At 49.4% G+C, this 23,313-nt stretch overlaps 1 protein-coding gene across 3 annotated transcripts in view; it reads right to left on the bottom strand.

The window, feature by feature from the left end:
• Nucleotides 1-22,726, bottom strand: part of MIER1 (MIER1 transcriptional regulator) — a 37,385-nt gene extending 14,659 nt beyond the window's left edge. For 2 of the 3 annotated variants that reach the window (XM_054294529.1, XM_054294530.1), the window contains exons 1-4: nucleotides 21,633-21,738; nucleotides 8,593-8,617; nucleotides 7,528-7,673; nucleotides 2,094-2,261 (exon numbers count right to left, since the gene is read on the bottom strand). In XM_054294529.1, coding sequence (XP_054150504.1) covers nucleotides 2,094-2,261; nucleotides 7,528-7,673; nucleotides 8,593-8,617; nucleotides 21,633-21,641 — 348 coding nt within the window. In that variant the 5' untranslated portion in view covers nucleotides 21,642-21,738. Of the gene's footprint in view, nucleotides 1-2,093; nucleotides 2,262-7,527; nucleotides 7,674-8,592; nucleotides 8,618-21,632; nucleotides 21,739-22,435; nucleotides 22,529-22,653 lie in introns of those variants that run through there. The other variant, XM_054294531.1, reaches the window with a different exon arrangement.
• Nucleotides 22,727-23,313: the final 587 nt, after the last annotated feature.

Below are 23,313 nucleotides of genomic sequence, written 5' to 3'. Positions count from 1 at the left end.
TCTGTGCTGGCCACCCAGGGGCTGTGAGGAGCACCACGGCCAGCACACAGGGTGTGCACTCCAGCAGAGCCCTGTCACACGTGCAGCTCAGAGCAGATTAAAAATAGCAGCAGTGAGGGCAGGGAGGGAAACGGGCTGGGAGAGCTGAGAGGAGAGAGCTCTGATCCCACGGTGCTGCACCCCCACAGCAACAGCCTGCAGCGCCCCGAGCACAGCCCCACAGCCAGGGAGCACACACGGCTGGGGGGCTGGGGGGGATGGGATGGGATGGACTGGGATGGACTGGGGGGGCTGGGATGGATTGGGATGGGCTGGGGGGGGATGGACTGGGATGGACTGGGGGGGCTGGGATGGACTGGGATGGGCTGGGATGGACTGGGATGGGGGGGCTGGGATGGACCTGATCCTAGGGCTGGGATGGACTGGGATGGGCTGGGATGGGCTGGGATGGACTGGGCTGAACTGGAGTGAACTGGGATGGGAATGGGGGGTGCCTCCTCCCATTGTAGGGCTGTGATGGGCTGAACTGGTGTGAACTGGGATGGACTGGGAGGGCCTGATCCCAGTGCTGGGCTGAACTGGGATAGGATGGGATGGGCTGGGCTGAACTGGCGTGAATTGGGATGGGCTGGGCTGAACGGGTGTGAACTGGGATGGGAGTGGAGGGTCCTTGCTCCCAGCGCAGGGCTGAACTGGTGTGAGCTGGGCCAGAGCTGCTGAGGGCAGAGTGGCAGCCCTGCACTGTCCCTGGAGTGGGGCCCTGCAGGGCACAGGACAGGGGTGGCTCCTGTGTGGGACACAGGGACAGCACAGGCAGGGCCTTCCCTCCATCAGCTGCTGGGAGCCCCGAGGACAGCCAGGATGGCATTTGTGCCAGCAGGGACTGAGCACTGAGGGCACAGCAGCAAGTGACCCTGCAGGAGCAGCACCGAGCTCAGCCAAACGAACATCTGGGCCTTAGTTTGATTCTGCACAGGGTGACTGAGGTTGGAGAAGCCCTCCAGGATCACCCAGCCCAAGCTGGGACCCAGCCCAGAGCCCAGAGTGTCACAGCCAGGGGCTCCCAGGACACTCCAGCCCCTTGCAAAGCCTGACCACCCTTTCCATGAGGAAATTCTCCTGAGAGAATTTTCCCTGACAGAATTCTCCCTGCAGCCTTCATGTTACATAAGTTTCTCCCCCTCCCCTGAACCTTTCCTGATCCAATCCCACTCTGGATCTTCCTTTTGAACTGTTCAGCCCCCACAAAGAACAATCCTCTCCAGCACCTGTCAAGGCAGCTTGTAAATCCCAGCAACTTCAGTTCCTGACTCAGATGCACCATTCCTCATCCCTGCGTGCCATTCCAGGGTTTCTCAAATAGGTGAAGGTACCAAAGCCCAGAATGGATCTCTTTTAAAGCCACATTAGGAAATGAAACCTCCTCTAAGGCCTCAGCTTTTGTGTCACTGACAATTCCAAGGAGTTTGGATCTTAATGGAATTCAGGATGCAGCAGCTGTGCCCATGACAGGACTCTACATTCCAAGTAGAAAAATCTCTTCTTTAAAATCAGAAAAATATTTGAAGGTAACACAGAAAAGGAGTTTCAAAATGCTAAGCTCAAAACTAAACATTTGGCAAAGATACTTGAAGCATTAGGGTGAGTTAATTCAAGTACAACCAGGCTGGAAAAACACAATTTAAAAGGCTCAGGCTGGAAAACCTGCAGGATTTCCAAGAGCCAGAGCCACATTTAATCCAGCAGTTTGTGCAGTTTCAATAATCAGCTTTTCTACTCCAAGTGAGTGTTCAGCTGTATCCCTAAAGGTGTCTGCAGGCATTTAAAATGTCAGTGCTGAGGCTGAAGGACAATTCCCATCCCTCACATGATGCTGCATCCAGGGATTTTCAATTGCCTCTGCTTGGGATGAGAGAGATGGAATTAAGAGCAATTAAGAGAAATACAGATTGGTAATTAAGAGTAAACCTTATTAGTAAAGCAAGGTTTATGAAATCAACTCTATTACAAATTAGCTCTGCCATGACCTGGGACACAGAGTAGTGCGGGTATGCAAATCACAAATTTACATATGCAAATGAGCACGCATTTACCTTGTTTTCCCCACTGCAGCCGCTGTTGTCATCGTTATCGACATCATCGTCGTCTTCTCCCTCCTCCTCCTCCTCTTCTTCCTCCTCCTCCTCCTCCTCCTCCTGCAGGGGCACGGTGCCGTCGTAGCCGTAGCGGCTCAGCAGCTCCTGGATGGGCATGTCACTCTCCTGGGGACCCAAGAGAAACTGGGATTAATGGGATACCCCACAGGAACTGCTCCATGGCACCAAGGCTCTCACCACAGCACAGGGAGCGGGGCACCAACCCCAAGAGAAACTGGGATTAATGGGATACCCCACAGGAACTGCTCCATGGCACCAAGGCTCTCACCACAGCACAGGGAGCGGGGCACCAACCCCAAGAGAAACTGGGATTAATGGGATACCCCACAGGAACTGCTCCATGGCACCAAGGCTCTCACCACAGCACAGGGAGCGGGGCACCAACCCCAACAGAAACTGGGATTAATGGGATACCCCACAGGAACTGCTCCATGGCACCAAGGCTCTCACCACAGCACAGGGAGCGGGGCACCAACCCCAACAGAAACTGGGATTAATGGGATACCCCACAGGAACTGCTCCATGGCACCAAGGCTCTCACCACAGCACAGGGAGCGGGGCACCAACCCCAACAGAAACTGGGATTAATGGGATACCCCACGGGAACTGCTCCATGGCACCAAGGCTCTCACCACAGCACAGGGAGCAGGGCACCCACACCCAGAATGGTCACTATGGACTGGCAAAATTAACTGGAAGTTTGGGCTCCTAAGGAAAATGTGGGGTTTCTGTGTGGGATAATTTATTTCCCAATCCTTGATTTATTTGCAGCAGAACTCCAACCCCAAGAGGATCTCCTGCATGGGCATGTCACTTTCCTGGGCAAAATTCAACCAAAACCTGGGAATTAACAGGGATATTTCACAGGAATTTCTCTGCAGCACCATGGTTCTCACCAAAGCACAGTGATCAGAATGGTCACTAGAACTACACCCAGATTGGCCACTATGGGCTGGCAAAACTGGAAGTTTGGGCTCTTAAGGAAAATGTGGGGTTTCTGTGTGGGATAATTTATTTCCCAAACCTTGATTTATTTGCAGCAGACCTCCCACCCCAACAGGATCTCCTGGATGGGCATGTCACTCTCCTGGGAAAATCCCAACAAAAACTGGGAATTAACGGGGATATCCCACAGGAATTGCTCTGCAGCATCAAGATTCTCACCAAACTACAGGAATCACTAACACCCACACCAAGAATGGCCATTCCAAAAGGAATTCCTTCCCCAGCTGGAAACAAACCTGCTAAACCTTAAAAAATTTTATTTAAACATCATGAAAAAGCTGGTCTGCTCTGAGGAGACATTTCAATTTGTACTGTCAGGTCTCAAACTAATTCAAGTACAACAAAGGCTCCCAAACTCTCACCTTTATTAATAAAAATTACTAATACATACTACTAATAAATACTTTTAATTAAATTTGGTTAATAAATAGTATCAGTAAAAATTGCTGGCTCTGCTAATTAATTTCATTATTACTTTTAATCCTCAGTGTCCAGCCTCTCTCCCTAAGTGAGATTTTTCAGAGCAGAAATTCTCAGGGATCATTTAAAAATTCTCTCTCAAAGCATCAAATCCTTTGTTTATTATTTGGAGTTGTGTGCTTGCTCTAAACAGTTTTTTCCTAGTATCTAATGCACATGTTGGCTGATAATCAGATATTTTTAGTTATTGGCTGACCTTAGACTTCCTATCCTAAGGGCCTGCCCTGATCTAATTTCTGGAAACATCCCAATAATCCCAATGACAAAAGTGGAGCTGGTTGTGCTCTGTAAAAACAAGAGTGACAGGGGTTATCTGTGCTTATTTTATTTTATTTTATTTTATTTTATTTTATTTTATATTTTATAGAACTGAGCCATTCTAGATCTTATTCCCCTACTCTCTGGTTAAGCTTTACACCCAACCATACAAAAAACATGGAATTAAATGGTTTTTTTTGGTCCCCACAGTGCCACTTGATGGGGAATAAATATTTTACTGACACAGATAACATGAAAGGCCTGTGCTCTTAATTAAACTTGGCAGTAGAGCCAGCAGAAAAATCATCCTGGAATCATCCAAATGCGCTCCAGGACATTTTGGAAAGTCTTTAAGCACTCCAATCCCACAGAGCTGAGAGTTAGAAATGAAAAATTGGAATTTGCATTTTTTTGGGGGAATTATGGAACAGAAATATCATTGACCCTGTGTTACCCAGCAAAGGGGTTTGTATTTATAATGTTTTTTCTGTATTTATAATGTTTTTCTGTATTTATAATGTTTTTCTCAGGTTAAGCCTCTTAACTTCAAATAGTCCATTGCAATTCCAACAGCTCCAGGGACCAGCAGCTCTCCAAGAGAAAACAAAAATTGGGATTTCTTCATCGCTTCAGGGTATTGCAAAATGGAAAAGGTGAAAAAAATGAATGTATTTATTTATTATTTACCCACAGCTAGAGGTAACCACTGGCTATGAGGGGATAAACTGAAGGGCTGTAATGTGGTGAGAGAGTTACATGAAATACGAAGGGAAAAAAGCCAATTTTCAATTTAAACCCCACATGAGAGACATGTGGAGCTCCACTCCTCATTTAATCTACATAAAGCACATTTAGATTCACCAACTATTTATGTATCTTTATGTTTTCCATTTAGTATCAACCTGGAAATTAGCAGATTAAAAAAAAAGATAATTTCCACTGGAAATATAGATTAAATAGAGTAAATTAATTTCAAGTCCTATTGGCAGAATCACTTAAGCTAAATAGGATTTGTACATCAAATATTCATTAGTGAATCATTAATGATCTGTTCTGGAGGCCAACAAGGCCACAGACAGGATCTAAATTACTCTGCATTTATAATGAACCCACTTGGTAATTTAAGAATATTATTCCTGCCTGAGAAATAATTGAAGACAATACAGAAGTGACAGTAGAACCAGGAAGAAATTAGCATTTACACTGGAAATATTGATTAAATGCACCAAATTAATTTAAAGTGCTATTGGCATAATCATTCATGCTTAAATAGGGTTTGGACATCATTTCCTCTGCATCTTCCTTTAAATGAGGCTATTCCTAAGTGCTCCACTAGTTCACAGATATCTGTATCAAAATGCACAAGAAATGTGAATTATGAGAGGTTTTGTTTTAAAATAAGAACCTACAAGCACTACTCTGGTGCAGCTGGAATACACAAGTTTAGTCAGATGATATTTTAATTTACAGTAGTTCTAAAATTTACATCCTGTAGATGCAAAAAACAACTAACCAAGCACATTATAAATATTTATGTACCATTTATTTCCCCCAATTCTTGGTAAATTTATTCAGCCTTTCCCTCTCTTTATTATTTATGTATTAATTTTTTTTGTTTGTTTTTTAATTCCTGCATGTTTTGTGGGTGTGCTTTGGGATCTGTTCCAGATTGCAAGGCAAGATGTATTCTGTGTGTCAGTTGTCTTTTGTCAAGTGGGCAGTTTGCCTTATCTCTCTGAGTGACCACAATCACTCCTCCCTCAGGGGAGATATCTGCTGATAACAGCTATTGAATGATAACAGCTATTGAATGTCCCTGCATGGCTGATAAGAACTACAGCATCCCATTGGGAGATGTGAGCCCAGAGGGAGGAGCCAAGCATTCCTGCCTGGATATAATCTGGAGATTCTGGAACACCAGCCAAGCATTCCTACCCGGATAGAATCTGGAGATTCTGGAACACCAGCCAAGCATTCCTACCTGGATAGAATCTGGAGATTCTGGAACACCAGCCAAGCATTCCTGCCTGGATAGAATCTGGAGATTCTGGAACACCAGCCAAGCATTCCTGCCTGGATAGAATCTGGAGATTCTGGAACACCAGCCAAGCATTCCTGCCTGGATATAATCTGGAGATTCTGGAACACCAGCCAAGCATTCCTACCCGGATAGAATCTGGAGATTCTGGAACACCAGCCAAGCATTCCTGCCTGGATAGAATCTGGAGATTCTGGAACACCAGCCAAGCATTCCTGCCTGGATATAATCTGGAGATTCTGGAGCACCAGCCAAGCATTCCTGCCTGGATAGAATCTGGAGATTCTGGAACACCAGCCAAGCATTCCTACCCGGATATAATCTGGAGATTCTGGAACACCAGCCAAGCATTCCTGCCTGGATAGAATCTGGAGATTCTGGAACACCAGCCAAGCATTCCTACCTGGATAGAATCTGGAGATTCTGGAGCACCAGCCAAGCATTCCTGCCTGGATAGAATCTGGAGATCCTGAACACCAGCCAAGCATTCCTACCTGGATAGAATCTGGAGATTCTGGAACTCCAGCCAAGCATTCCTGCCTGGATAGAATCTGGAGATTCTGGAACACCAGCCAAGCATTCCTGCCTGGATAGAATCTGGAGATTCTGGAACACCAGCCAGGCTTCTGCACTGGATTGCCCAGAGGAACAGCAGCTGCCTCTGCCCCTGGATCTTCCACCCTTCTACAGGGAACCACCCCTGACACTGCAGGAGGGCTGAGCCACAATTCCAATGGGATTCTCCAGGATCCCTGCTCCAGCAGAACCACCCTGACACTGCAGGAGGGCTGAGCCACAATTCCAATGGGATTTCTACAGGATCCCTGCTCCAACAGAACCACACTGACACTGCAGGAGGGCTGAGCCACAATTCCAATGGGATTTCTACAGGATCCCTGCTCCAACAGAACCACACTGACACTGCAGGAGGGCTGAGCCACCATTCCAATGGGATTTCTACAGGATCCCTGCTCCAACAGAACCACACTGACACTGCAGGAGGGCTGAGCCACAATTCCAATGGGAATGTCACAGGATCCCTGCTCCAGCAGAACCACACTGACACTGCAGGAGGGCTGAGCCACAATTCCAATGGGATTTCTACAGGATCCCTGCTCCAGCAGAACCACACTGACACTGCAGGAGGGCTGAGCCACAATTCCAATGGGATTTCTACAGGATCCCTGCTCCAGCAGAACCACACTGACACTGCAGGAGGGCTGAGCCACAATTCCAATGGGATTTCTACAGGATCCCTGCTCCAGCAGAACCACACTGACACTGCAGGAGGGCTGAGCCACAATTCCAATGGGACTGCTGCCAACACCCTGACCCACAGGGTGACAGGTTGGGTTCTGACTCTGGCAGTGTTGTTTAGTTTACTGCATTGTTTATTTTATCCTTTTATTTCCTTCCCTATTACAGAACTGTTATTTTCTGCTCCCATACTTTTTGCCTGAGCCCCTTCATGTAAAATTCATAGCAATTCAGAGGGAAGGGGTTCACATTCTCCATTTCAGGGGAGGCTCCTGCCCTCCCTAGCAGACTCCTGTCTTTCCAGACCCAGACAGGCTCCTGGAGGCCACCTACCCTGTTGAGATCCTCGATTTCAGACCTGAAGTTTGTCTCCCCTTCCATCATCTCCTCCTCCTCTAGTGTGCGCTCGTCGTCGAAGTCGTGCACCAGCATGTCAGCCGAGGGGTCGAACTCATGGTCGTCAGAGGCTGCTGATCCTCCTGGGAACATTCCAGAAACAGCTCAACCCCAGCAGCCTGCAGCTCTGCTGGCCTTCAGCTGTGTCTGCAGGGGAGGCTCGCAGCAGAGTTGTGAGCAGAAATTCCAGTTATGGCTCCTCTGCCTCTGCCCAGGGAAACTCCCCCTGTGGGGAGATCCTGGCAGGAAGGAGCAGGAACCCCCTGCACAGCACATGGGAAATTCTATCTGGGAGCATTTCAGCCTTAAATAATCACAAACCTGCCTCCACTGAGCTCTACAGAGTCAAAACCTCACCATTAAAAACTCACAAATCAAATCAAATAAAAAGTCAACAAATAAAAACTCAAAAACTAACTCGCAAATAAAAACAAATAAAAACATGCAAATTAAATCTAACTCACAAATAAAAACTCACCAAATAGAAACTTATAAAATAAAAACAGATAAAAACTCACAACTAAAAACAAATAAAACCTCACAACTAAAAATGCAGCAGGTAAAACAAAAAACCTCACAAAATTCTCCCTTAATCCCAGTCCTGCTCATATTTACCCCCTTTTCTCCTGATTTTAATCCCAACCCTGCTAATCTTCTCTCCTGAATTTTAATCCCAGTCCTGCTCATATTTTCCCCCTTTTCTCCTGATCTTTAGCCCCAATTCCGCTCATATTTTCCCCCTTTTCTGATTTTTAATCCCAACCCTGCCCATATTTTCCCCCCTTTTTTCCCTGGACAATTTAAATTCCATTTTCCAAGCCTTGCCCCACACTGAGGGTGTGACAGGGAGGAGTGACTCTAAGATTTAATTATGAAGCACTTAATTATTTCTCTGAAAGAAATAAAATCTCAGGAGAAAACAACAATGCAGCTGAAGGAACTCCTGGAAAGTTTTCCACCCATAAGATGCCCAAACCCTTGGAAATTATTAAAAATATTTACCTGGGCTTGAAGACTCAACAGAAGGCTAAAAAAAAAGAAAAGAAAGGAAATTATTTTTGGTATGTTGAACCTGTGTAAATAAAATTATTTAGCTGATAGAGAACAATTCACTGCAGAAAAACAGATTTATAAATAATAAATTTTAAAATAAATTTATAAATATTATAAATAAATGTCTATAAATAATAATTAAATTGATAAATAAATGTATACATTTATAAATAAAATTATTTACCAAGGTAAACATTACTTTCATTTTAGCTGTGATTGAACTCCAGGTATAAATCCCCTTTTCCACAACCAAGGGATATCCCAGATTCCACTGCCAGTGAGTCTCAGTTTAAGAGGAATTATTAAGGAATTATTTAATTATCATTTAATAAATTAAGAGGAAGCTGAGCACAAATTCCCTGTTCTCCTTCAATTCAGGGACACACTTTTTAAAAAAATCCCAAATCATAATAAGAACGCCTTACAGAATAAAGGAAAAAAACCAATTTAATCTGAATCTCTAACTCAGATGTGAGGAAAAATGAAAAAATATTATTTTTGAGATAAAGAAAATTATTCCCTAATTATCCAGGTAGCAGAGCCCCTCTTTGGCCCAAAATTTGGTACCCTGGTCTTTACAACCCCCACAAACAAATTCTCCCATAAAATCCTGCTTTCCCTGTGCCTTGAACCCCTGGGGGGAAATTTGCATGTCAGCCATTCAAAGCTCATTTGTTTGGATAATTCAAGCAAATGCTCCCACTCTTTTCAGGCTCACAGTAATGAAATGTTTATTTCCAAGGCAGGAAAACTGAATTTTCCCCGTGGTGCTCCTGCCACCTCCTGCAAACTCAGATATTGTTTGGCACCGTGGATTTTGCTACATTAATTAATGTATAATGCTGTCCTCAAGGAAAAACTTGGATTTTCTGAAGGGTTTTCCTTCCCCTTGCCTCCTTCTCAACTCAGGCTAGTGATGCAGCAAAGCAAAAGCTAAAACTGAAAAAATTCTGTCTGATTTGAAGTTTTTTTATATCAAAAGCTAAAACTGAAAAAATTCTGTCTGATTTGAAGTTTTTTATAACAAAAGTTCCTCAAAGAGAGAAGAGACCTTCTTATGGAATAATTTCCCTTGCATGTCCACCTCTCTTTTGTGGGAGTCCCCAGTGTATCAATGGACTCCAGAAGTGTCCAGAATCAGGAAAATGCAGAATATAAACACTGAATTCCCTGCCAGCATCCCATCCCTCCCTGTGTCCCCTTGTCCCCCTCTCCAGCTCTCCTGAGGCCCCCCAGGACTCCCATAGAAATTCCCATTAATGGGGAAACCCCACAAATGTTTTTGCAGATTGTTGCACAACACCAGGGGAAGTTTTGCTAATCACTACACCCAAAAAAGTCTTTATTTGCAAAGATTATCTTAACAAATTCCAGAGTCCAGGACTCCTGATCTGGAGCTGAATATCAGGATCAGCAGCCTGGACTGGTCTTTATTTGGTGATTTGTTTGTCTGATGAACCTGCATAATTAATAGAATGCAATACATGACCATTAATACAAATTAACAAAGTCTTAACGAGTTTATTGCAGCAATCTTTGGTTGGAAACTGTGAGAAATGAATTTGCAGAGAAATCTTAAAGTGTGACCCAACTATTTCTTAGTTGCAATACACTATAAACATTTCTTAACCTATCAACTTTCATAACAGTATGTTAAAAATACCTTAAAACCAATAATCTGAAATGACCCCTCATAAATCCTACTATAATCCACCTTTCATAACTGTATTTCTCCAAAATATCACATCTTTTTTACAAAACCGCTCTTTAAAACTTGTTTCTAATTCCATTTCTCTCTCAGCAATTTCTATCCTATTCCATTTCTAAATCAACATTTCTTATCTCAACATTTACATAGAAATCCACACTATGGGAATCTTCTGTCAGACTTGAACATTTCTCTACAAATCCATTTCCCAGAGGAAACCAAATCAATTCAATCTTCCCAGACCAGGAGGGAAGCCACAGAGAGCCTCCCCTTTTCCTCCTGGAAAGGGCTGGAATCAGCACCTGCAGGTGTCCCAAACCAGGTGGCACTTGGGGACATGGACTCATGGCATGGATTCTATGATCTTTTCCAACCTTAATTCCAGGATGAAAAATTATTCCAGCAATGACTCTGCCCTCCAAGGAACAGAGCTGGATTCAAAGGCCTGAGGAGAATTTATTCTGAGGGATAAAATAATTTCCTTAGGAAACAATCAATTCTGCAAATACCATCTTAGAACTCCTCTTGAATTAAAATTATTAAAGCTTTAGCTGTGATCTAACTCCAGGTATAAATCCCCCTTTCCACAGCCCAGGGATATCCCAGATTGCACTGCCAGTGAGTCCCAGTCCAAGAGAAATCATTCCAGTTTGAAGCTGAGCACAAATTCCTGTTCTCCTTCAATTCAGGGACACACTTTTTAAAGGAATCCCCAACCACAATGAGAACTCCTCATGGAATGAAGGAAAAGCCATTAAAGTGTGTTGTTATTGGGAGCTCTTACCCAAATTGACACTCACTTTGCCAAAAAAACCTCTTTCCAAAACATTCCCTGCTTCCCTAGATAATTTTGGCTGTAACAGAGGAGTTTTGAGGAGGTCTCAGCTGCAAAGCAGGTTATGGGTTTATCACTCAGCAGTGCCAGCCCTGATTTGGTGACAATCCATGGGAATTCTGGCTGCTCCATGCCCAAGGGGCTGACCCAGCTCAGCTCCAGCCTGGGCAGGGAAGTTCTGGGAAAGGCCCTGATGCAGAAGGAAGAACAGGACACAAAGCAGGGATCAGGGGAGTTCAGGGAGCTGTGGCTCCCAAAAGCAGCCCCTGGCTCTGTGCCCCTTCTCCCAGGCTTTGCCAGTGACACCTGCCCTGCCTGTGCACTCTCCTGTCTGCATTCCTGCCCTTCCAGCCTGGGACGAGCTGCCAATCATTTCCTGCTTCTATTTCCAGCCCTGAGCAGGGTCACACTCCTGCTCATCTTTATTAATGCCCAGCTGCAGCCAGGAGCAGCCCTGGCCTCTGGCACCCCTCCAGTGCCAGCTGTGCCAGCCCATCCCCAAGGTGACTGGCACCACTTCTGCAGCCTCTCCCTGACTCTGGCCTCTGTGAGTGCCAGCTGTGCTGCAAACACCAGTCTGGGGCTGGAAAACCCTGCAGTGCCAGGCTGGCAGCGCTGAGGGTGAGGGAGCAGCCTCTGGTTGCAGAGCTGCTCCAAGACAAGGCTGGTCAGTCCCATTCCCTGCCTCCAAGGGATGGTGGCTCTGGCCAGGGCACAACAGATGGCTTTGGGGGCATTTAGTGAGGACAATTTCCTGGCACTGCTGAGGGTCACATCACAGATCCACACTCACAAGGATGGCACAGCCACGGGACAGGAATTCCTGGGAAAAGGCAACAGGAATTCTATCACAGAAGAACTGATAGGATTCTTGTTCTTCAGTGGATATTCATTTCCTGCCCAGCCATTCCCAGGGAAGCACAGAGCACTTTTTGCCTCAAGGGCACTCCTGGGAACAACGAGCTGCCACCTATCAAAGGATAATGGGATCCAAGGCCCGGGAGAGAAAAATGCAAGAAAAATCAGGGATAGTGACCATCCACAGGCAATGCACGCTGCAATTGTTCTGGAAGCGCACCATCAGCAAAGGTAACAGTGAGCAGCCTGCTGTGAGCTCAAAGGAATGAAAATCACCCAGGAACTCCTAAGTCATGGACACTGAGCAGATCTCCAGTGAGCAAGGACTCCTGCTGCAGGGATACACCCAGGAGCTCTCCTGCCAATGCTCCAGGGCCTGGAGGGAGCCCAGCTCTGGGGGCTGCAGGAACAAACCCCAGGCAGAGAGGGAAAGCACAGACACTGAGCCCCAAAGCACCAGCACTGCTGGAATGTCACTGTTGGATTCCAGGGGTATTTTCAGGGAACTCAGGAAAGACAGGACTTCCCAAGGTGAGGGACACTGGCAGCAACAACCAGCCAGATCACATCCAGTGCTTTCCCAGGATGTATCCAATAGGATATGGGATGGATGGGATCTATCCCTATCCTCAGGGTGTGGATATGGGGTAGATGGACAGATCGCATCCAATCCATTCCCTGCATATGGGGTAGATGGGACAGATCCCATCCAATCCATTCCCTGCATATGGGATAGATGGGACAGATCGCATCCAATCCATTCCCTGCATATGGGATAGATGGGACAGATCGCATCCAATCCATTCCCTGCATATGGGATAGATGGACAGATCCCATCCAATCCATTCCCTGCATATGGGATAGATGGGACAGATCGCATCCAATCCATTCCCTGCATATGGGATAGATGGGACAGATCCCATCCAATCCATTCCCTGCATATGGGGTAGATGGGACAGATCCCATCCAATCCATTCCCTGCATATGGGATAGATGGGACAGATCCCATCCAATCCATTCCCTGCATATGGGATAGATGGGACAGATCCCATCCAATCCATTCCCTGGATATGGAGTAGATGGACAGATCCCATCCAATCCATTCCCTGCATATGGGATAGATGGGACAGATCCCATCCAATCCATTCCCTGCATATGGGATAGATGGACAGATCCCATCCAATCCATTCCCTGCATATGGGATAGATGGACAGATCCCATCCAATCCATTCCCTGCATATGGGATAGATGGACAGATCCCATCCAATCCATTCCCTGCATATGGGGTAGATGGGACAGATCCCATCCAATGGGACAGATCCCATCCAATCCATCCCCTGGATATGGGAGAGATGGGACAGATCCCATCCAATCCATTCCCTGCATATGGGATAGATGGGACAGATCCCATCCAATCCATTCCCTGGATATGGAGTAGATGGACAGATCCCATCCAATCCATTCCCTGCATATGGAGTAGATGGACAGATCCCATCCAATCCATTCCCTGCATATGGGATAGATGGGACAGATCCCATCCAATCCATTCCCTGCATATGGAGTAGATGGACAGATCCCATCCAATCCATTCCCTGCATATGGGATAGATGGGACAGATCCCATCCAATCCATTCCCTGCATATGGGGTAGATGGGACAGATCCCATCCAATCCATTCCCTGCATATGGGATAGATGGGACAGATCCCATCCAATCCATTCCCTGCATATGGGATAGATGGGACAGATCCCATCCAATCCATTCCCTGCATATGGAGTAGATGGACAGATCCCATCCAATCCATTCCCTGCATATGGGATAGATGGGACAGATCCCATCCAATGGGACAGATCCCATCCAATCCATCCCCTGGATATGGGAGAGATGGGACAGATCCCATCCAATCCATTCCCCAGGCATGGATATGGGACGGGTGGATATGGAATAGGTGGATATGGGACAGGTGGATATGGGACAGGTGGACATGGAATAGGTGGATATGGGACAGGTCGATATGGGACGGGGATATGGGACAGGTGGATATGGGACAGGTGGATATGGGACAGGGGGATATGGGACAGGGGGATATGGGACAGGTGGATATGGAATAGGTGGATATGGGACAGGTGGATATGGGACAGGTGTATATGGGACAGGTGGATATGGAATAGGTGGATATGGGACAGGTGGATATGGGACAGGTGGATATGGGACAGGGGACAGGTGGATATGGAATAGGTGGATATGGGACAGGTGGATATGGGACAGGTGGATATGGAATAGGTGGATATGGGACAGGTGGATATGGGACAGGTGGATATGGGACAGGGGACAGGTGGATATGGAATAGGTGGATATGGGACAGGTGGATATGGGACAGGCGGATATGGGACAGGTGGATATGGAATAGGTGGATATGGGACAGGTGGATATGGGACAGGTGGATATGGGACAGGTGGACATGGAATAGGTGGATATGGGACAGGTGGATATGGGACAGGTGGATATGGGACAGGTGGACATGGAATAGGTGGATATGGGACAGGTGGATATGGGACAGGTGGATATGGGACAGGTGGACTGAAGCTGGCCAGTGTCCCTCAGACACCTGTGACTGCCAAGAGGCGAAGGCAGCAGAGATGTGTCACACATGGGAACAACCCCAGCACTCCCTGAAAACATCTGCCTGGACTTTGGGATCTGGCTCATCCCCTCCCTTGGGATGGCAGTGACACACCCCCCTGAGCTGGCACTGTGACAGCTCATTCAGTTCAGGTGGAATGGACTGGGATACTCCAGGGAGGATGCACTGGGATACTCCAAGGGGGATGCACTGGGATACTCCAGCACGTGGAATGCACTGGGATACTCCAAGGGGGAGGCACTGGGATACTCCAAGGGGATGCACTGGGATACTCCAAGGGGATGCACTGGGATACTCCAGGGAGGATGCACTGGGATACTCCAGCACGTGGAATGCACTGGGATACTCCAAGGGGGAGGCACTGGGATACTCCAGGGAGGATGCACTGGGATACTCCAAGGGGGATGCACTGGGATACTCCAAGGGGGATGCACTGGGATACTCCAAGGGGGATGTATTAGGATACTCCAAGGGGGATGCACTGGGATACTCCAAGGGGATGCACTGGGATACTCCAAGGGGGATGCACTGGGATACTCCAAGGGGGATGCACTGGGATACTCCAAGGGGGATGTATTAGGATACTCCAAGGGGGATGCACTGGGATACTCCAAGGGGATGCACTGGGATACTCCAAGGGGGATGCACTGAGCTTTCTCTCCCCTACAGCAAAACCACCTGAACAGAAGGGACAGACACTGCACAGTTTCACTCCTGCCCACAAAACTCTTGTCTCTGCTAACACCTTTCACACTGTTTAACAGAACTGATTAATAATGAAACATCTTAAAATTTGCAGAATAATCTGAAGTGTCTACAAGACAAATACACATCCTGTCCAAATTGACTCAGTTATCTTTAATAGCTCCTGAAGTGTTACATAAAACACTTAAAAACGAGAATTAAATTCTCTTTATATTGATAGAAATATGCCTGACAAGCCCATCAATTTGTCCAGGTTTTGAACTCTGCAACAGCAAAATATCCCAAAGTTAATAAACTCTCCTGTGAGCTGGGCCTGGAGAACAGAACTGGGTAAAATAGGGAAAAACACCTTTTATTCCAGAGGGAATGTGTCCCTTTCCATAAGAGGAAGGCTACAGTCCCAGCCTGCCCCTCTCTGTGTGTTGTGTTGCAAGTTAACTTGTGTCAAAATATTTTAAAAAAAGGCCACATTTTTATCTTGGGGAGAAAATGGCAACATTGAAGCAAGGAAAAAAGGAAAACCACTTCTGGTCCTCTTTTCCAGTCCTACATGTGAACTTTTGCACAGCCCAAACTGCAGTGACATCCCTCAAATGGAAGCCTTTACACCCATGGATTTTCACTTTTTTAAATTCCTGTCCTCCCAGAAGACAAGGATCCAGAGCAGTGTTTGAACTCCCAGATCCCAAATGTGACCCTCAAAGCCTTGCAGCTTCCACCTCAGCAAAGCTGCCCTGGCCATTTCCCTCTGAGACTCGACCCCTGTATCCACAGGACTTTTCCCAAGGTTTTTCTCTGGAAGTTTTCAAGACCAGGCTGGAGGCAGCCCTGAGAGCAGAGAAGGTCCCACCAGAGACCTCCTGAGCTGCCTTCCACCCCAAATCATCCCACAATGCTGAGCTCTGAGATTCCTGAGAGAGCTGTGCCTGTTCAGCCTGGAGAGGAGAGCTTGAACCCTCCCTGCCATGGCAGGGACCCCTCCCACTGTCCCAGGGTGTCCAGCCTGGCCCTGGGCACTGCAGGGATCCAGGGGCAGCCACAGCAAATCAGGCCACCTGTGCCAGGGCTGCCCACCCTCACAGCCAGAATTCCTTCCCAATATCACCTAAATCCACCTTCTTTCAGCTTCCAGCCATTCCCTGTGTCCTGTCCCTCCATGCCATGTCCCAGTCCCTCTGCAGCTCTCCTGGAGCCCCTTCAGGCCCTGGCAGGGACAGGGCAGGGCAGAGAGGTGACAGGGGCACCAGAGTGCCAGGCCAGCAGCTGATCCCCCTGGACCCCTGCACTGAAGGACTGGGCTCCATCCCAGCTGGAACCCCTCCTCTGCACACCCTGCAGCTCCTGGTGCCGAGGCACACCAGGGACAGGGCACTGCAGGGTGCTGCCCACGGCTTCTGCCCAAGGTGCCACCCAGCATCCAGGCAGGCATTTCCCAAGGGACTGGCCTCAGGGAAGCGCTGCTGCTCCCGCCTGAGGAAGCTGTGCAGGGACAGGAGATGAATCCCCTGCAGCTTCCCCAGGAGAGCTCCCCATTCCAAGAGAAGGCTGGGATCACAATCACAACTCCACCTGCCCTGCCTGAAGGACACAGTTCCACACTTCCCCATCTCCTATTCATTTTCACCTTAACTTCCTGTAATAATCTAAAATACCATGCTAAGAAACCTGGGATTTTATGGAGTGATTGGATCCTGCTATAGAATCCCAGAAGCAACCAGCCCCAGTCATATGCCAGGCAGCACATGCAAACATTCCTATGGACAATTTGTGACGTGAATGGATTAGGAGGGAAATATTAATGCAGCCTGGGGCTTGTGGCCAGGAAAAGGCTCAAAAAAGAAACAACTTTACAACAATTCCAGCCTCTGCCTAAATCCCTCTGCTGCCTCAGGAAGGACTTGAAGTCCTGACTGGAAGCCCACAAACATCAGTGTTTGATCACATGTGGAAAATATCCTCAAAACTCTTCTACTACGACAAAAGAACTCAAGGGCCACCCTCTTTTTAAGATTAGAAATGCAGAGTGCCACTGTATCCCTGCAATTCCCTTGAGGGGGTCCAAGCAGTGCCTATAACAACCACTTTGGGGTTTATTCCCTCACCAAGGAAGGGAAAATCCAGAATTGCCAGCTCTCCTTTAGGTTCACTGCTACCTCAGTGCAGCATTCCACAAACATGGCTTAAAATGACACAAAACCCCCAATTAGTTACAGCTAAGATCAAACCAGGAAAAATATGATTGACTGCTGTCAATGCCTGATTTTAATGGTGATTTAGATCAGTAGGAAAACTGGATTTAATCTATTTTAACCTTGTTCTGTATCCAGGAGCTCCTCAAAAACCCTGACTGTTCAAACAGCTCAATTAGCAAACACATCAGCGACTGTGTGAACTTCCTACTACACCTTAGTTCAACAAAAAGACCGAGAAAGTGAAAAGGTTGCTCAGAACAGTTAGCAGGTCACGTATTCCTTCAGCACTGAAGCTGTTCCAAAACAGAAATCAGAAAGTAATGCTCCAAGTATGAAAACAGAATTCAGTGACATTCCCAAAGTTTAAAATTCTTCAGCTGAAAGAAGCAGAACATGGAGGAAAAGGGGAATTTTTCCAGACAATAGGGATTTATAGATGACTTCTTAAAGCACACCATGTCAATGAACTAATTTTTTGGTTGAACACAACTAAACTTTCAGAAATTGAAAAACATCGAAGTGCACTCAAAGAAATTAGGTTGAGACATTGAACTGTCCACTGACACCAGAGGAGAGCTCCTGCTCCTTCCCATCCTTTCCCAACACCATAAAATGCCAGTCCAGATTTTTAACCCCTCAGAAATTCCCTCTGCAGAAGCAAAACTTTAGTTTTTATTTCAGCAAGTCAGAAAATTGAGGAACCTCAGGCATTCTGTGTGAGAACCACACGGAGCTGCTCAGCTGCCTGTGGAGCTTTGGGAGAAACAGGAATTATGTTCCAGCATCAGTCACGGGAAGGGAACCATGGAATCCTCTGGGTTGGAAAACATCCCCAAGCCCATCCATTCCAAGCTCTGCCAAGGCCACCCCTGCCGTGTCCCCAGGTGCCACATCCACAGGGGTTGGAATCCCTGCAGGGATGGGCACTCAGCCCTGCCCTGGGCAGCTGTGCCAGGGCTGGGAACCTTTCCATGGAGGAATATTCCCAAAATCCACCCTGGGAACCTTTCCATGGAGGAATATTCCCAAAATCCACCCTGAGCTGCCCTGGCCCAGCCTGGGCCGTTCCCTCTGCTCCTGTCCCTGCTCCCTGTTCCCAGCCCGACCCCCTGGCTGTCCCCTCCTGGCAGGAGCTGTCCCCTGACCCTCCTGGGGACCTGCTGGCCCCAGGGCTGCTCCTGCTGGATCTCTCCCTGCCTGCCCTGAGGTTCTCAGCAAGATGGATCAGCCCATGGAAGCTCAGGGCCAGGACACAAAGGCAGCAGGAGCAGGATCTCCCCTTTAGGGACCTGTCACACCCCTAAACCCAGAGCTAAACCAGCCTGCAGGGAATTCCAAGCTATGCCAGCCAAAAACCAGGGATATTTAGTCCTCAGTGCTCCCACTCACCTCTGACCACACATGGCCACCCTTTCCCCACTCCTGTTCACTGAAGGACAACAAAAACCCCAAACCCCCTCTGATTCCCTTCATTTTTGCACGCTCAGTACCCTGGCAAGGATATCCTGCAGGAACCTGGCTGGTGCATCCCTTCACGGAACACAGGGAACAGCAGGGATTGGCACTTCTGGAAACGACAGCAGGTACTGAGCTGCCTCTGCTCAACACAAAAGCCTGACCCCAGCTCTTCCAGTGGGGATCAGAAGATCTCATTCTCTCACTTACATTTCACTCCACCACTATAAAGGCTGAATTTACAAAACCCATTCTCTTTCAGCTGCTAATCAAGCTTTTCAGCACCAACCTTTTCTTCTCAGGAGGCATTAAAATACTTATTTTGGAGAAAATCTGTGTGTATCAGCATTCCCTCCACCAAAAGCACCCTGTAAGCAGCTTAATGCAGGATACTGGAACAGCCACAAAGCTTCAGCTGATCTTAAGTTAGAGATATTTTCTTTCCAGTTTATGCCTGGAACAAACTTCTGGCATGTTGGAGTATGAGGAATCATGTAAAAGGATCCCTAACACAGGTTATTAACCCCAAATTTAATATATATTCAAAATCTTTTTTTTTTTCCTCTTTGTCTGTCCTGTATTCAAATCGCTTCTGCAAAAGTGAAGCAGCACTTTTGGTGAATTTAGTTTCACTTTCTGGCCTCCAGCCCTGCTTTCTGAAGGGCCTTCCTGTGCAACCCAACAAGTTCCAGAGCCACACTGGGCTTGGAGGGCTGTGCCTGTGGATGGGCAGGATGGGCTCTGTGCACCCCCAAACAGCAGCACGAGGTTCTAGGATGGCTCTGAGGGCAGGATGGGCTCTGTGCACCCCTCACAAGGTTCTAGGATGGCTCTGAGGGCAGGATGGGCTCTGTGCACCCCTCACAAGGTTCTAGGATGGCTCTGAGGGCAGGATGGGCTCTGTGCACCCCTCACAAGGTTCTAGGATGGCTCTGAGGGCAGGATGGGCTCTGTGCACCCCCAAACAGCAGCACAATGTCTGCCACTGGCACAAAGGATGGCAAAGAGGGCAGGAACCATCAGCCTGCCACCTTCCCATCCATACTTTGGTGATCTGCAGCTCCTCCAGGCCGGTGGCTGCCACCACAGCTATGAGGAAATGCTATGCTAAGGAGAATTCCCACTCTGCTCCCTGTGGGTTTCCTAAGTTCATGAAATCCTGGCATGCTTGGGGCTGGAAGGAACCCTAGAGATCATCCATTTCCAGCTCTGCCAGGGGCAGGGACACAAACCGAGCTGGAAACTGTATCCAGGACCTTAAATCACTCTGAGTATCAATTTTTTAAATCATTACTGTTTCCCCATGAAGATGCAACAGTTGCCTGGGGATGTACTCACCCACAGGCTGATCAAACGCCGCCCCTGCCCCAAAAGAATAAGGAATTCACCTCCAAAAAGGCCAAGATGAAACCCCTGAGGTCCCAGAATTGGGACCTCAGCCACAGGAGCCACATCCACAAGGGAAAAGCCACAGGTGGGCAGCCCCACATCCCGGTGGGACCTCCCTGCCCTGGGGCTGGCACAGCGAGCAGGGACTGACCCAGCTCAGCCCCACACGACACAGAGAGATTGTCACAGGAAATTGGGGTTAATTCACCAAAAAATGGACAAAAACTCCAGCCAAACATCCCCAATACTCTGATGCCCACAGCAAAGGCACCACTGCCTCTCCAGCTCTGTAGGAGTGGGTTTCAAACCCACATTTTTGGGATCAGACCTGTGATTCCCTCTGGAGATACAAAACCACCCAGGCAGGTTCTTAGAACTTCTAAGATTAGCTCAGGACGTGTTGTCCCAACAACAGGAAGAGTGCTCCATTAAAGGTTTGGTTTGGAAGGGAAAGAGAAAGCAATTTGAGGGGAAAACCCCATCCATGCAGGAATTTCAAGGGGAGAAGCTCCATCTGTAAAATCCAAAATCTGGACACTCCCAGCTCGCCCTGGGAGCAATACCTGTCCCACAAATTTTACTTTACCAAAGTATACTTTTTAAATTTCCATTTCCAACACGTTTGTCAGCACTGTTAGAGCAGCAAACAGCCCCGAGATTGCGATCTGGGGATAATTTGGGGAAAACTTCAGAGAATATCCATTCACCAGCCCCCTCCTAAAAGGGAAAGAGCTGCTCCGATTAGGACGGGCCAATCCAACCCCAGCAACCCAGCCCTGCGATAAAGAGGCTTTTTTCCCATTTCCCCATTATTTCCCTATCATTATCATCTTACATCCCACAACACAACTCCCATTATCCCCAGCTAACCCCCCCATCCCCGCAAATCCTGGGAATTCCACCAGAAAGCTCTCCCGGGCTGCCTTTTAAGCAATTCCCCTTTGTTTTAGGGATTACAAAAAAGATATTTAAAGGAAATAAAGCGCTGGTTTAGCTTATGCGCTCCTATAAGAACCGGGAGGCGCCGCGCTCGGTCCCGCCCGCTCCCCTCAGGCGCCTTCAGCCCCCGGGACGGCCCCGAACGGGAGCGGGCGGCTCCCTGAGGGGAGCGGGCGGGACCGCCGGTGCCCGCGGGCCTCCGCTCCCCGCAACAAACTTGCGGCGCCGCGCAACAAGTTCCCGGGCGGGCCCCCGCCGCTCTCACCTCAGCCATGGTCGCTGGTATTCCCGGGCAGGGGTCACATCGCCGGCAAGCGCCGCCGGGTCCCGGGGGGAGCGGCGGGAGCAGCGGGGACGGGACCGGGAGCGGCGGCGGGGCGGGAGGGGCGTGGCCACGTTACGCACGACGTCACCGCGCACCGCGGGAAGCGGGCAGGGCGCGTGCGGCGCCTGTCAGTCAGGGGAGGCCACGCCTATCCGCGCCTGTCAGTCAACGGGAGGACACGCCCACTCGTATGTAATATAGCGCTGTTCAACCTGTCAGTCAGGGCGGAGGACGCGCCCCCTTCCTGTCACTTGGGGGATTGGCCACGCCCTGGCCTGTCACGCAACGCACAGGCAAGGCTGCATCTGTCACTCAAAGTCTAAGGCCACCTCCTTACACGTCAATCAAAGCGCACACCGCTCCCCACCGCCTGCCACTCAGCACACACGCCACGCCCCTCGTTTGTCACGACGCCACAGGCCCCGCCTGTCACTCAAACCGCAAGGCCACGCCCCCAGCCCGCCGAGGCGCGGCCGCCGCGGCCCCCTCATGCCCATATATGTCATTCGGCACAAGCCACGCCCCCTCACGTGTCACAAGGAGCAAGCCCCGCCCCTCACCTGGCAATCACGCTGAGGCCACGCCTCCTCTGAGCTCATTCAATGCCCGGGCCCCGCCCCGGCCGGTGCTCGGTGCCGAAGCTCCCGCTCACCACGGCCCCCGAGTGCCCCCGGCCCCGCCCGCCGCCTCGGCATCATCGCCCCGCTCCCCCTCCGCAGCCCGGCCGCGGCCGCCGTACTCACGCGGGGAGCCGCAGAGGCGCGGGGGGAGTCTCATCGGCCGTGAGGCGAACGGGGGGTCCTCGGGGAACGGGGGCTCTTGCTGGGCGTGAGGCTCTTGGGAGACACAATAACAGCTCCAGGTTACACACAACACCCGTAACACCACCCCGAATAAACAGAACAAAGATGCGGACCCGGCGGTCGTTCACCGTGTCCTCCGTGCAGCCCCAGTGCCTCACCTGCCCCGCTCAGCGATGTCCCCGGGCCGGCGCGGGGCAGCGCCCGACGCGCCCGTCGGGCATCGCGGCCGTGTCACAGTGAGGACACCGCGGCCTCGGCCGTGCCCCTGCAGAGCCGCGGCTCACGCGCGCCCGGCGCCTCCGCCCAGGAGCCGCATCCCCGACCCTCACACGGTCCCCGCGGGCGGTGCCGAAAGAGCCGGCGGGCGCGACTTTGCTGACTCAGGGGTGAATCCCCCGCGAGCGAGGCGCCGCAGCCCCGCGGGAAGGCCGAGCGGCGGGCGGGGCGGTGTCGCGGCGGGCGCGGGCAGCGCCGGTTCGGTGACACGGGGCGGGGGCGGGGGCGGGACCCGAACCGGGGCCGGGGACGGCCCGGGGCTGCGGCCGCGAGCACAGCGCGGCCCGCGCGCCGCACGCCGACCAATCGGCGCCGCCCTTGCTGGCGGCCAATCGGCGCGCCGCGTCTTTGGCGGCGTTGTCACGGTAACGGCGCGACGCCATGCAGGGGCCGCGGCCTCCGCGGTGAGTGGGAGCGGTCCGGCCTAAAACTGCAACGTTATGGAAATTAAAAAGATTTAAAGCCCTAAAATGCCTGGGAATAAATGATAAATTGTAGTACAGACCCAGTTATAACAGATCATTAGTTATAATTTATGATGG

The sequence above is a fragment of the Melozone crissalis genome, unplaced genomic scaffold (assembly GCF_028551555.1).
Source record: "Melozone crissalis strain CALT ecotype California unplaced genomic scaffold, PUWL_Pcris_2 ptg000254l_1, whole genome shotgun sequence".
In the NCBI taxonomy this organism is placed as follows: domain Eukaryota; kingdom Metazoa; phylum Chordata; class Aves; order Passeriformes; family Passerellidae; genus Melozone; species Melozone crissalis.
The sequence above is the reverse complement of the archived record's forward strand: the minus strand, read 5'-3'. Positions and strand labels throughout refer to the sequence as shown.